At 33.3% G+C, this 12,325-nt stretch overlaps 1 protein-coding gene across 2 annotated transcripts in view; it reads left to right on the plus strand.

Annotated features, from left to right (window-relative positions):
* The window catches only part of MIPOL1 (mirror-image polydactyly 1), a 218,111-nt gene extending 206,696 nt beyond the window's left edge, over window positions 1–11,415 (plus strand). For both annotated transcript variants that reach the window (XM_011999190.1, XM_011999191.1), the window contains exon 11: window positions 11,306–11,415. In XM_011999190.1, coding sequence (XP_011854580.1) covers window positions 11,306–11,404 — 99 coding nt within the window. In that variant the 3' untranslated portion in view covers window positions 11,405–11,415. The remainder of the gene's footprint in view (window positions 1–11,305) is intronic.
* The last annotated feature ends 910 nt before the right edge of the window (window positions 11,416–12,325 follow it).

A 12,325-nucleotide genomic window follows, 5' to 3' on the forward strand; every position in this document is an offset into this window, starting at 1 on the left:
CAATTTGAAGCTATGAGGTCTTAACATTTTGTTTATTTTGCATTATATTTAATAGCTGAAGTCGTGTCTCCCTGATCCTGTTGCAATGCGATGATACTACACAACACATGATTTCTCTCATATAACCACTGTGAATTTCTTTTTTCCTCGTTCTACCATTATTTACTCTAAAGAACCTGTTCTAGAACAGCATGTATTTTAGATATTTTCTTTCATGTAGAAACATGTTCATTCTAGACAGGCCAAGCGTATTGAAAATGTGCTCAGTTTTTCCATTTCTCATGTTTTCAGGTATCTGACAACTAACCAAAAGCTTGTAAAGATCACCAGAGATTCTGGGCTCTATGTAAACCTGTGGCCACTCTAGTTTTCTGTGGTTGGTAAACTATGGCCTCTGGACCAGCTGCCTGTTTTTGTAAATAAAATTTTATTGGAACACAGCCACATCTGTTCATTTACATATTGTCTATGGCTACTTTCTTGTTACAATAGCAGTTGATTCCTTGTCCCAGAGACTGTGTGGCCCACAAGCCTAAAATATTTATTTTATCATCCTTAATAACTCCTAGTCTAGACTACCACATGGCTTGAACTTATAGTTTAAGCTAAGTCCTTTCTCACCTTATTCGCCGGTCACTTAGTACCGTGCTGTTCCTTACAGACATCAGTTACTTCATAATAATATCACATCAAAGGTTCAATTGTGCCTCTTATATAGTTTACATATTCACTTTGATATGGCTATATGAGATAGTAAGTTACCTCTTTTTATCATTACATAATAATTCTGTGAGATGGATATTATCACTTTCATGCTACCAATGAGAAAATTTAGGTTCAGAAGCCTTAACTTGTTCAGTCCTCAAGCTGATTGCTGGTAGCCTAACCCAAGCTTGCTTAACTCCAGAGACCTTGCTCTTAACCACCTCATGGTATTACCTACTATCATCTCAAATGAATGTGGAAGCTCTTTGGAAATGTGAAATACTAATCTGTTTTAATTGTGGCATCATAATATGTAATACTATACTTCAACAATATCTACCAAGTATCTGGTATGTGCTGAGCACGGCATTCATGTTTTGGGACTACTATGTAGTCCCTATCTTGGTATGTATGTATGTAAATAACTGTGATGTAAGATAGCTTGAGATAGCTGTCATAAAAAAAAAAGGCTTTAAAAATCACTAAGGCAAAAACAACCCAAAGGTTTATCACTGGAATGGAATAGATAAATAAACAGTGGTATATTTATGCTCATTATATACTGTACAGCAGTTATAATTGTATACAATAAGGAACAAGAAACAATGTGGATGAATCTCACCAGATTAATGTTGAGCAAAAAAAAGAAACAGAAAAGAATATATATTATATTATTCTATTGATATAAAGTTCAATAACAGGCACTACTGATCTATGATAGTAGAAGTCAAGATGATGGTTACCTTTAGGGAAGGTGAAGATTAGGTAGAGGCATGAGGATGTTTGAGGGTGATGGAAATAATTATATTTGTTTGTATAGTTTTCTTGTTAAACAGGTGTGTCCACTTCATGAAAATTCATTGAGCCCTGAACTTTTCTTTTTGTATATTATACTTCAATAAAACATTCATGTAAAACAAAATAAAATTTAAAAAATATTACTAAGGATTTTGCAGGTGAAAAAGTTTCTGGAGTGGGGAAGATAATCAAGAAAGGACTTTATGTAAGAAGTAATAATTAAAATGGGCCTTGAAGGATTGATGTAGATTTGATAGCATGGCATAGATTTGGTGTTCTAGATGGAGGGAATATTACAATTAGGCAGAATTTACGGCAGATCCTTGGCTAAAGTGAATGTGAAGGAATAAAAGAGAGTTCAATGCCACATTGTGGAAGGCCTTAAATGCCAGCATGAATGGTTTATGCTAATTTAAATATTATCAAATATTTAATACACATCTTTATTTGTACCATGTATAAAAGCATGCATATGTGTATAGTTCCAACTCTCAAGGAGCTCATAGTTTAAAAAGGAATATAAGTATTAATGTATTTTAATAGTATTAATCATTTAAATATAAATGTTGATATAAATATTGAAACAAATAGCAATAGCAAAAAAAGAACTCCATAAAGAAAATGAGAAGATATGCCTAAAGTTGTCTCAAGTTTTCCAGCTTCTAGAAGCTATCCATGTTCCTTGGCTTGTGGCCCCCTTTCATCTTCAAGGTCAGCAATGGCCAGTTTAATCTTTCCTACACTGCTATCTCTCTGGTTCTTATTCTTTGCCTCCCTCTTCCACTTAAAAGGATACTTGTGACTACGTTGGGCTTACCCAGATAATCCAGGATAATCTTCATCTCAAGGTCACCTGATTAGCAACTTTAATTCCACCTGTAACCTTAATTCTCCTCTTTTCATATAACCTAACATATTCACAGGTTCTGGGGAATAGGATGTGGCCTCTTTGGGAGACATTATTCTGCCTATTATGCCCAAAATAAGAACTCCTCCCAGATTACATATGGGCATGAGACCACAGGTAGGATCAAGTAACAACATCTGGTTGGAGTGACGGATTGGGAAACAAGGCAGTTCCTAAAACGCCTTAGTTTAAAAGGCTTTTTTACTAGGCTGTTTTATCCCATAAACATAGTGCCTCAAGGCTACGGGCTTTCAAAGGCCTGCAACAATGCGGGGGAGTCAAATATAAGTTAAAAACTAACCAAACCCAGTATTTCTGCAACAAAATGTAAATATTTACAATTAGTGAGATAAAGGAAGACCATAAATAGCTTTACATCGTTTTACCTAGGTTTAACATGAATTGATTTCAGTGCCAAAAATTTTTTTAAAGTTCTTTTTTGTTTTCAGAAATGTTGGGGTTTTTGTATTGTGAATAAAGGATTATTAACCTATAATTTTAATGACTTTATTAAAAATCAAATCTGACATAATCTTTAATAATACCCATAATACACGTGAAAAGACAAGTTGACTTCTCCCAATTTAGTGAATGACATATTTTCATAATAGGCCATCCATGATCAGTAGTCCAAACGTTTCCTAAAAGCATGGAACTAATTTAAACACCCACCCAAAATGTGAGAGATTTCTAGTAATTTCACATCGTAGCCAGTATATCCTACTATTGTTAGTCATTGTAATTTTACGTCTTCAATTGTGGATGAAGTGACAGCATATTGGGATTTAAATCTTATGTCCCGGAAAACTAGTGATGTTGAGCATGTGTATCATGTTTGTCAGCCATGTAGATGTCTTCCCTTGTGAAGTGTCTCTTCATGTCTTTTCTTTCATTACTTCGAATATTCCATCTTACTGCCCCTGGCCTCCATGGTTTCTTATAAGAAATTCACTGTTAATCTTATGGAGAATCCCTTTTAAATAATGAATCATTTATCTTTCACTGCTTCAAGGTTTCTTCTTTGTTTTTGCTGATATAGAAGCACAATTACATGTTTATGCCTCTGTATCTTAGGATTTAGTGTTTTGAAAAAGCCAAAGTGATACAATACTTTGGAGGGTATAAATTTAGGCAGAAACCAAATCCAAGTAAACAGGCAGAGGTCTGGATTCAAGATTAAGCCAAGTACTAGGAAACAAGCACAGAATGGAACTCAGGCTAGTTGAGTAAGAATAGTGTCTTAAAAACACACTTGCAAAACAGGCAGAAGAACACTTGCTGAATCATTGCTAGATCCAGTAGAGAGAGATTTTTTTTCCTCTACCTTACCTGCATGTGTGTAAATGGATAAATGCTTGGAAGCTTGTGCCACCCCTGCCCCCAAAATAGAATAGGCTTCTTTGGGAGTTAGTTATTGCAGTAGAGAGAAATCCTCATCATTATTATTCCTTAAAAATAGATCATATACTATTACTAATATTTCTGAGAATGGTAATACTACTTTTTTGCCAGGTGTCTGTAAAGTTGAGGGAAACACCACAGATGACCTTTTGTCATTAAATGGACTAATATCCAAAAACTATATATGTGCCTCCAAGAAAGGCTTGGATGGCATCTTAAACTGTATGAGTTATGTTTAAAAAAGTAATTCTTATACCAATTTATTTAAATCAAATTAGGTAATATAATTCATTGATAAAAATTAGCACAGATTTTTTTTAAAGCACCAAATTTTGCCTAGTATTTATAACATAGCAGTTAAAAGGAGAAACTTGGGCCATAATTCCTGAGTTCAAACCCTTGCTCCACCATTGATTAACTGGCTGACAAGTAAGTGATGTAACATTTTCCTCATCTTTATAATAGAATAGTAATAGTAGCTACTATACAACATCTTGTGAGAAATGATATATGAATATAGAATGCACTTAGAATAGTGTCTGGCATGTCTTCCTATTTTGCTGTGTCTATGTATAACTGTAGTACCATATTGTTAGGACTTGAAAGAAGACCAGAATTTGCCCCCTCATTAACAGACAATCTGCGTAGTTAATAGTCTCTCTCTCATTTTCCTCTCTTCTGAAACGGTAGAAATAGCATTCATTCAATGAAAGTATTCAAGCTCCTACTATCTCAAATTAGATAATATAGTACAAGTCTTATACATCACATATCACTATACATATTTAAAGTATTATAAATTCTGGTATTAGTGTTCATGATAAAGAGAATCCAACTTAAACTATACTTAATAAAAAATATCCATTAAAATCAAGTCTTTAAAATGTATTCTCTTTTCACAGGTGATCACTGAAATCCTATGACACATAGTAAAAGGGCATTCTTGAGGAATACAACATTTTGTATACAGTCATGCGTCACTTACAGTGGGGATCCGCTGTATGTATCCTTAGGTGATTTCATCATTGTATGGGGATAATAGAGTGTATTTACACAAACCTAGGTAGTATAGCCTACTACAAACCTAGGTAGTATAGCCTACCTAGGTTATATGGTGTAGCCTATTGCTCCTGGGCTACAAACCTGTACAACATATTCAGCTGTGCCACAACAGCAAGTATTTATGTATCTAAACATATCTATACATAGAAAAAGTACAGTAAAAATATAGTGTTATATTTTTATGGAACTATAGTCATATATGTGGTCCATTATTGACCAAAGCGTTGTTATTCTGTATGTGACTGTACTAATTTTGTTGGGAAGGAAAATTACATGATCTGTGACAAAGAACAAGAAAACTCTCCTACTTACCTTGGTCAACAAAGACTTTCTGGTGAAGATAGAATCATGAGGAAGACTGTAAGCAGCAAGACCTCTCAGGGACTCGGATATCTTTCATTATGTGGAAAGGTTTTCATGGTACCAGCCAGATCTACACTAGATTTTATTTTCTTTACTTGTTTTGCAGCACGTCTCCTGCTTCTTCATCTGCTGAGTGATCCAGCTAGTTCACTTATTAAAGCATTTACTATGTCCCAGGCACTGTTGTGTTTTACAGATTTTAACTTAGTTCTTCCTAACATCAGCCCTCTAAGATATAAAGTACAGTTACTCCACTTTGTAGGTGAGGAAATTGAGGCATATAAAGATTTGCTAACTTGCCAAGATAGGACAGTTTGTAAGTGGTGAAGCCAGGATGTGACCCAGCCCTTCTGGTTCCGTAGACTATGCTTTTAATCACCATGGCTGCACTGTCTTTCTGGCATATGTCTCTCTCCCCTGCCTTTCTCTCCTCCATGGCTTCTGCTCACTGCCCATGAATCAGTTTCTGCCTGTGAATGTTCTGAGTTCTGCTTCCACCACAAACTCTTTTCTTCTCTCTCTCATCATGTCAGACTATCTCATATATCACTCGACAGTGTATATATGACTACTTTTGACTGAGGAACCTCATTATCTCTGGTCTGATAAACAGAGAGACATGACATCAGGACAAGATAGAACAACCTCTAAGGAATCAGCTGTAGGGAACAATACACTATGGTAATACACAATGGTAAGCAGTCCAAGCCTTCCTGTGAAGTGGACGTTTAATTGAAACTTGGTCATTTTTATCCTTGTGAAAACAGCTTTTAACTTTTTGGGTATCCTTACACAAGTTATTTAGTTATGTTTCTTTTCTACTAGATTCTTAACCTTCTTCTGAGGTTAAAAATTAAAATCCTGGTAGGTCTGTAGTCATATTCTTTGAACAATCGTCTAACTTGATGTATTTTTTGAAGATATACCATTATATATTTTATGGATGTGTTTAATAGTGCTAGCTCAATCATATATATTTATGGTTACTCTGGAAATAACTCTATTAAAATAACTAACACATATTAAATTATACGATATTGAAATGTGGTCTTGTATGGTAAAATAAGCAACGTTTTCTGAATACTTGTTAGTTCCAACTTCCTTTCTAACCAGCTATGAAACCTTGCACAATTTCCAAATGTTTCCCTGATCATGTCGTATTAGCAACAGTTTCCTCCTCTATGAAACTAAGGTTCCGTATTACCTCTGAGATCCTTTCCAAGTCTAAAATTATTTGCTTCTGTGATTTAATTTGTACTGTATGCTTCTTTATTTAGCAGATATCACACATAACATCAAATGTCTCTGTTCTAAGATAAAAACCAATTTCTATTCATGGTCTTGAAGTTACCAAAATAAGGCTTAACTGTATCAGACTATAACTATTAAAAACACATTTAAACCAAACATAACAAGATCTCAAGGAGAGATAAAAGTGGTTTATCCACAATAGTGGTTAAGAATAGTGCTCAGTGATGTGAACAGTGGAGTCTTTTCTTTGTCATTCTGAGTTACTAAATTAAACTCTAATGAAACAGTGTAGTTCATTTCTGATACAGTGCCAGTACAAATGGCTGTCCTATTTAGATGGCATTAGTCAAGACTGATATCAAGATAGGTAACTATAAGACTAGCTTAACATTACTTAACCAACCCATTTTTCAGTCACGGAAGGTATAATAAAATACACTCTGACTTATTCTGTGAACTTTCATTATTGTCATTAACTCTGTTATCAAATCATTGTTTGATTCCATTGTGACGCCTGGAATTAAGTAATTTATATATAATGTGTACAGTGGTGTAAAAAGAAAATATGTATTTTGGAACAAACAGGTCTGAATTTCTGTTTGAGTTTACTAGCTCTGTTATAATTAGAAATTACTTAAGCTTTATAAACCTATGTTTTATATCTTGCAAAATAGGGATAATAGGAACTACCTCATAGGTTGGTTATGAGAATAGACTATAGTAATGTATTTTAAACACTTGAAAGAATGCCTAACTCATAGTAGGTGGTCAAAAAGTGGCATTGATTTATAGTTAAGCATGGATGCTTTAAAGTGATATCATTATAGACAGAAAGTTTGGGAGTTTTAAAATAAAGTATATGTTTATTTATATATAACTTTATATATCTATATGTAGATATATAGATGTATAAAGTGTAAATACACACTTACCACAGGACTCAGCAATTTCACTCTTAGGTATTTACCCAAGAGAAACAAAGTTATATTTCCACAGAAATGACCTATATATAGATATTTACAGCAGCTTTATTAGTAATTGCCAAAGAACTAGAAATCAGCCAAATGTCTAACAGGTAAGTGGATATACAGTTTGTGAGACATTCATACAATTGAATACTACTCAGTGATATAAAAGAATAAACTACCAATACATGAAATAATGTGGATGAATCTCAAAAAATTATGTTTAGGTAAAAGAAGCTAGACTCAAAAGACTGCATACTGTATGATTCCATTTATATGACTTTCCTAAAAAGGAAAAACTATAGGGACAAAAATCACATCACTGATTGCCAGAGGCTGGGTGTGAAAAGAAGGCATTGACTCCAGTGTTGCACAAGGACCATTTGGGGGTAACAAGAATATTCTGTGTCAAGCCTGGATAACTTGGCAAAATTTACAGAACTATGTAGTGAAAATGGGTAAATCTTTACCTTGTATAAATTATGACTCAATAAGTCTGATATTGAAAAGTCCATGTGTGTACTTACGTGCATATATGTTTACTTTGATAAAATTTTACCTAAAATATGACTATAAGAAGAAAAAGTGTTATACTTGTGTAAAATGTTTATACTATAGTAAAGGTATAAACTATTCTTGTAAATAATGAACCCAAATTCATAAAAGTGTTTTTCTTTGGGGCTAGGAAGGAAGAAAGGGATGTGACTGATGAGTGTGATACGTGGAATGGGGTAGGGATTTTTTTTTCTTTTTTAGAAACAGGGTCTCACTTTGTTGACCAGGCTGGAGTGCAGTGGTGCGATCCTAGCTCACTGAAGCCTTGAATTCCTGGTCTCAAGCAATCTTCCTGCCCCAGCCTTCTGAGTAGCTGGGACTATAGGTGCATGCCACCACACCCAGCTAATTTTTAAAATTTTTGTAGAGACGAAGTCTTGCTATGTTGCCCAGGCTGGCCTCAACCTCCTGGGCTGAAGTAATCCTCCCACCTTAGCTTCCCAAAGCACTGGGAAATGAGGCATGAGCTACCATATAGGCATAAGCCACTGTACCTGGCTGAATTTTTTTTTTTTTTTTTTTTGTGAAGCAAAATAGCAATTTTTGGAAAAAGAAATTAAAGCAAGGTGCGTATAACAGTGTGTATAAAGCACTGTCAATTTTGTAAATAGGGATAATTTATTTGCAAGTATCTATATATGCTTATATATGTACGAACTATCTCTGAAAGAAGGTACAACAGACAGATAACTAGTAATCTCAGGAGAAGGGATTTGTAGTACTGAGGGTAGGAGGTGGGGGATTTACTTTATATTGTATATTCTCTTACATTGAGTTTTGTTAGTTTTTGTTTAATGCTTGCATTTATTTTTGCAAGTATACACATAAATGAATGCATGCAGTTTTTATAAAAGTAATTGTCAGAAATATGGGAATAGGATGCCAGAAAGAAAGACAGGAAAAATATCTTGTTTGTTATTTCCTTGATATTTTTGATATGACATTTATTTTTGACCTATAGTATGATAGGATTATATGATATAAATATCAATCTAGGAAATACTATGGAAGTAAATAGCACATTTAAATTGGTTGAGTGTTTCAACAATGCATGCAACAGATACCCAACTCAAACTAGCCTAAGTCACCCTCCAACTTACCCCCCGACAAAGGATTTTATCTATCCTGGAAGTCCAGGAAGCAGATCTGGATCTGTTTTCTGGCATATGTGAATCCAAGGGTAGAAATGGTATCGTCAGGACTCGATTTTCTTCTGGGGCTAGTGGGATGCAGTACTTCAATTAGACAACCTGGATCTTATACCTGAGGTGATGGGGGATGAAATTCACTCTAGACACAGAGACTGAACAAGATCACTATAGCCTAGGGTAAGGTATTTCCCAAAAAAGAAATGCTGCCAGATAAGCATATATCTGATAAAGTAAGGATAGTGTAAAGCCAGAAAGTTTATAGTAGCTTTGAACATAATCACTAGGGCCTAGGAAGAAAATTAGATGCTGGGAATTAAGAAATTGAGTGAACTGTTATAAAACAACACCAAGTCTTCATAGTCAACTAAATGTGGGAGGAGAAAGTGAAATTTTAAATAATACCTTAAGCATGGGAATTTAAACTTATCACAATCCCATTTTCATTATGAAAAATTCTAGGCAAAAACTACATTTTAGTGTTTTCCTACAATAATTTTTGTTTTGTTGGTTGGTTTTGGTTTTGGTTTCTTTGTGCAGGTACCAAGTAAAAGACTTCGAAACAATCATTTTATTTCAGCATTTGTATATATGTAGCACTGGCACATATTTATTTAGTAAAATTTCTATTACCTGTTCAGTATTTGATATTCCTTAAATGCACGTCTGAAGTCTGAAGTTTTTAAAGTTGAATGTGATATGTGTGATTCTTTTTGACCTGCCGTTAGTCACAGTGGGTATCTGTGTCTTCCTAGTTACCATTTTAATCACATTTTATGGTATACTGAAAATTGGAAAAGCTTTCATTCTTTGACATTAAGAATCAGCCATCTATTTTTACTTTAGATGCTTTTCCCTAATTTTTTAGAATGTTTTATCTCTAATTATGGACTATGGCATGTTAAAGCAAGCTTTCAAACATCTTAAATTTAGCTAGAAGGTAACACTTGGATAGAATTTACCAGTTCAGAGAACAAGTTAATCTTAATGCTAAAACTTATATGCAAAGGTCCGAACTGCTGCATGTTTTTAAAATTATCTATTATTAAAATAGAAAAGTGGCACTCTGTAAAGTTCACTTTTATTACATTGATTAATTTTCCTATAATCAGGATTTTACAGTTTTTCATATGACTTCTTACACAATAAAACAATTCCAGTGAAATTATATGAATTCAGCAAAATTCTGAACCTGTGGCTCCAAACTTCTATTACTTTTTAATTGTTGGTGGTTTTCCTACTTTGTGAGGTTTGTGACAACAATTTGCTCTGTGTTACCTTTCAAACGCCACTTAAAGTGAAAGATAACCATTTTATGAAAATTTAACTTTGAATAAACAATACTAAAATCTGACTTACCAGTGCCAGATTTTCAGTTATGTTGAAAACTGTTTTTGGTGTTGTTTGAAATCCAATGGGAATGATGGTGGGAGGGTGGCAAATTCTTTTTAAATTACTATGTTGAACCTCATTGAAAAAAACTGATTACTCGTTCTTTAAAACTGAAATATTATAGCAGGATGGAACAATAATGCCCCTTTAATAAAGTATCACTAGCATTTAGGGTTGCTGCCATTCTCCCCTTTCAGGATTTGTTTTTTTCCCACAGAGAAGGAATTGAAAAGGTTAAGTCATAACTGTAAGAATCAGTTTGTAGGCTGCTGTATTTTTTTCACATTCAGTATGAAAGATGGCTTGACAACATATTTAGAATTTTCTGAGTTTTACTGTTAATAAAGTTAAAAGAAAATCTAGTATGATCAGGCAGTGGAGCCACATTAAATTTGTATGTGAAACACACATTGTACTTATCTCTACTGTAGATATTGCTCTGAAACCCATGTTCCACTTTCTGAATTCTCTGTATAAAGTTAAACATTGCAGAAGGGCATATATCTGATGATACAGATAAATAAGGTTGAAGTTTAGTAATGAGCAAGGTTGCTAAATTTAATATGTTCAAGTTTTTAGTATTTGTATTATTAATGCCTTTAGACTATTTTCTGGTAACTTATGAGACTACTGAAAACATTCATAGGTTTTTTTTTTTTTTAACTGTCAGTAATTTAAGACTACTGTTCTTACTGTAGTACTCTATTTTATCACACTAAAATGAATACTGAATTTCTTAAAATATTAATTGCTTGCAGGCAAAGTTGTTATCTATGCAACAAGCCAGAGAAACTGCAGTTCAACAGTACAAAAAACTGGAAGAGGAAATCCAGACCCTTCGAGTTTACTACAGGTAAAATTCTTTTCAGTCTGGGGTTAAGTAAATATTGTTAGTTTGGGAAATGTTTCTACCTGATTTTACAATAGTGAATAAGGAAATACCTCAATGAAATTAAATATTATGCACTTAAAGCATTTTTATAACTAAAAAAAGATTCAGGCTTACAATATTTCTTATTCTACCTCTTCTCTTTCCTATATTTGGTCAAGTTTAAATTTCCACTCTCATCATAACTATGAAATTTACATAATCCATTACCAGTTGTCTAAATGAAGCCTGGATAGCTGTTGAGCTATTTGTCCATCTAAATACCACCTCTAAAACAATTGTAAATGTAAAATATACATATATTTATATTTATACATATAAATGTAATATATATTTAAATATATATTTTTAAAACAACACATGCATAGCAATAATAATCTTTCATGTTTTTTAATATGACAGAGTTATTAATTTATGTTACAGGAGTATTCAAAACTACTCCTGTAACATTAATAAGGTAGGTATTTTTTAATGAAAATGAATAGAAATGTCAGAATGCATCTCTTATAGTAATGGTAAACTTTTGTTGCAGGTTTGTATGTGAGAAACAGAGAAAAGATTGTGTATTGGGTTATGTGTAAAACATATATTCTTACAGTGGATCATGGTAGAAAACATTGAAAAAACACACTGATGTACAATGCTATGTATATTCTTTCATTACTAAGTTTAAAAATATCCTCAAGTCTGAAATGTAGAAATTCACTAAGGGGGCTGTTAACTTTTTGAAAGATTTTTGTTTTAATTTGGACCTTTTCTGAGAATAAAGTTAAAATGCATAAAATGCAATTAAATCAAAATGTTTAATTGAAATATAGTTAAGAAAATATTGTGTCATGATATATCATGATATACATGCATCATTATTAATGGATAAAATAACTAGATC

This window comes from Mandrillus leucophaeus, unplaced genomic scaffold, assembly GCF_000951045.1.
Source record: "Mandrillus leucophaeus isolate KB7577 unplaced genomic scaffold, Mleu.le_1.0 Scaffold587, whole genome shotgun sequence".
Lineage (NCBI taxonomy): Eukaryota > Metazoa > Chordata > Mammalia > Primates > Cercopithecidae > Mandrillus > Mandrillus leucophaeus.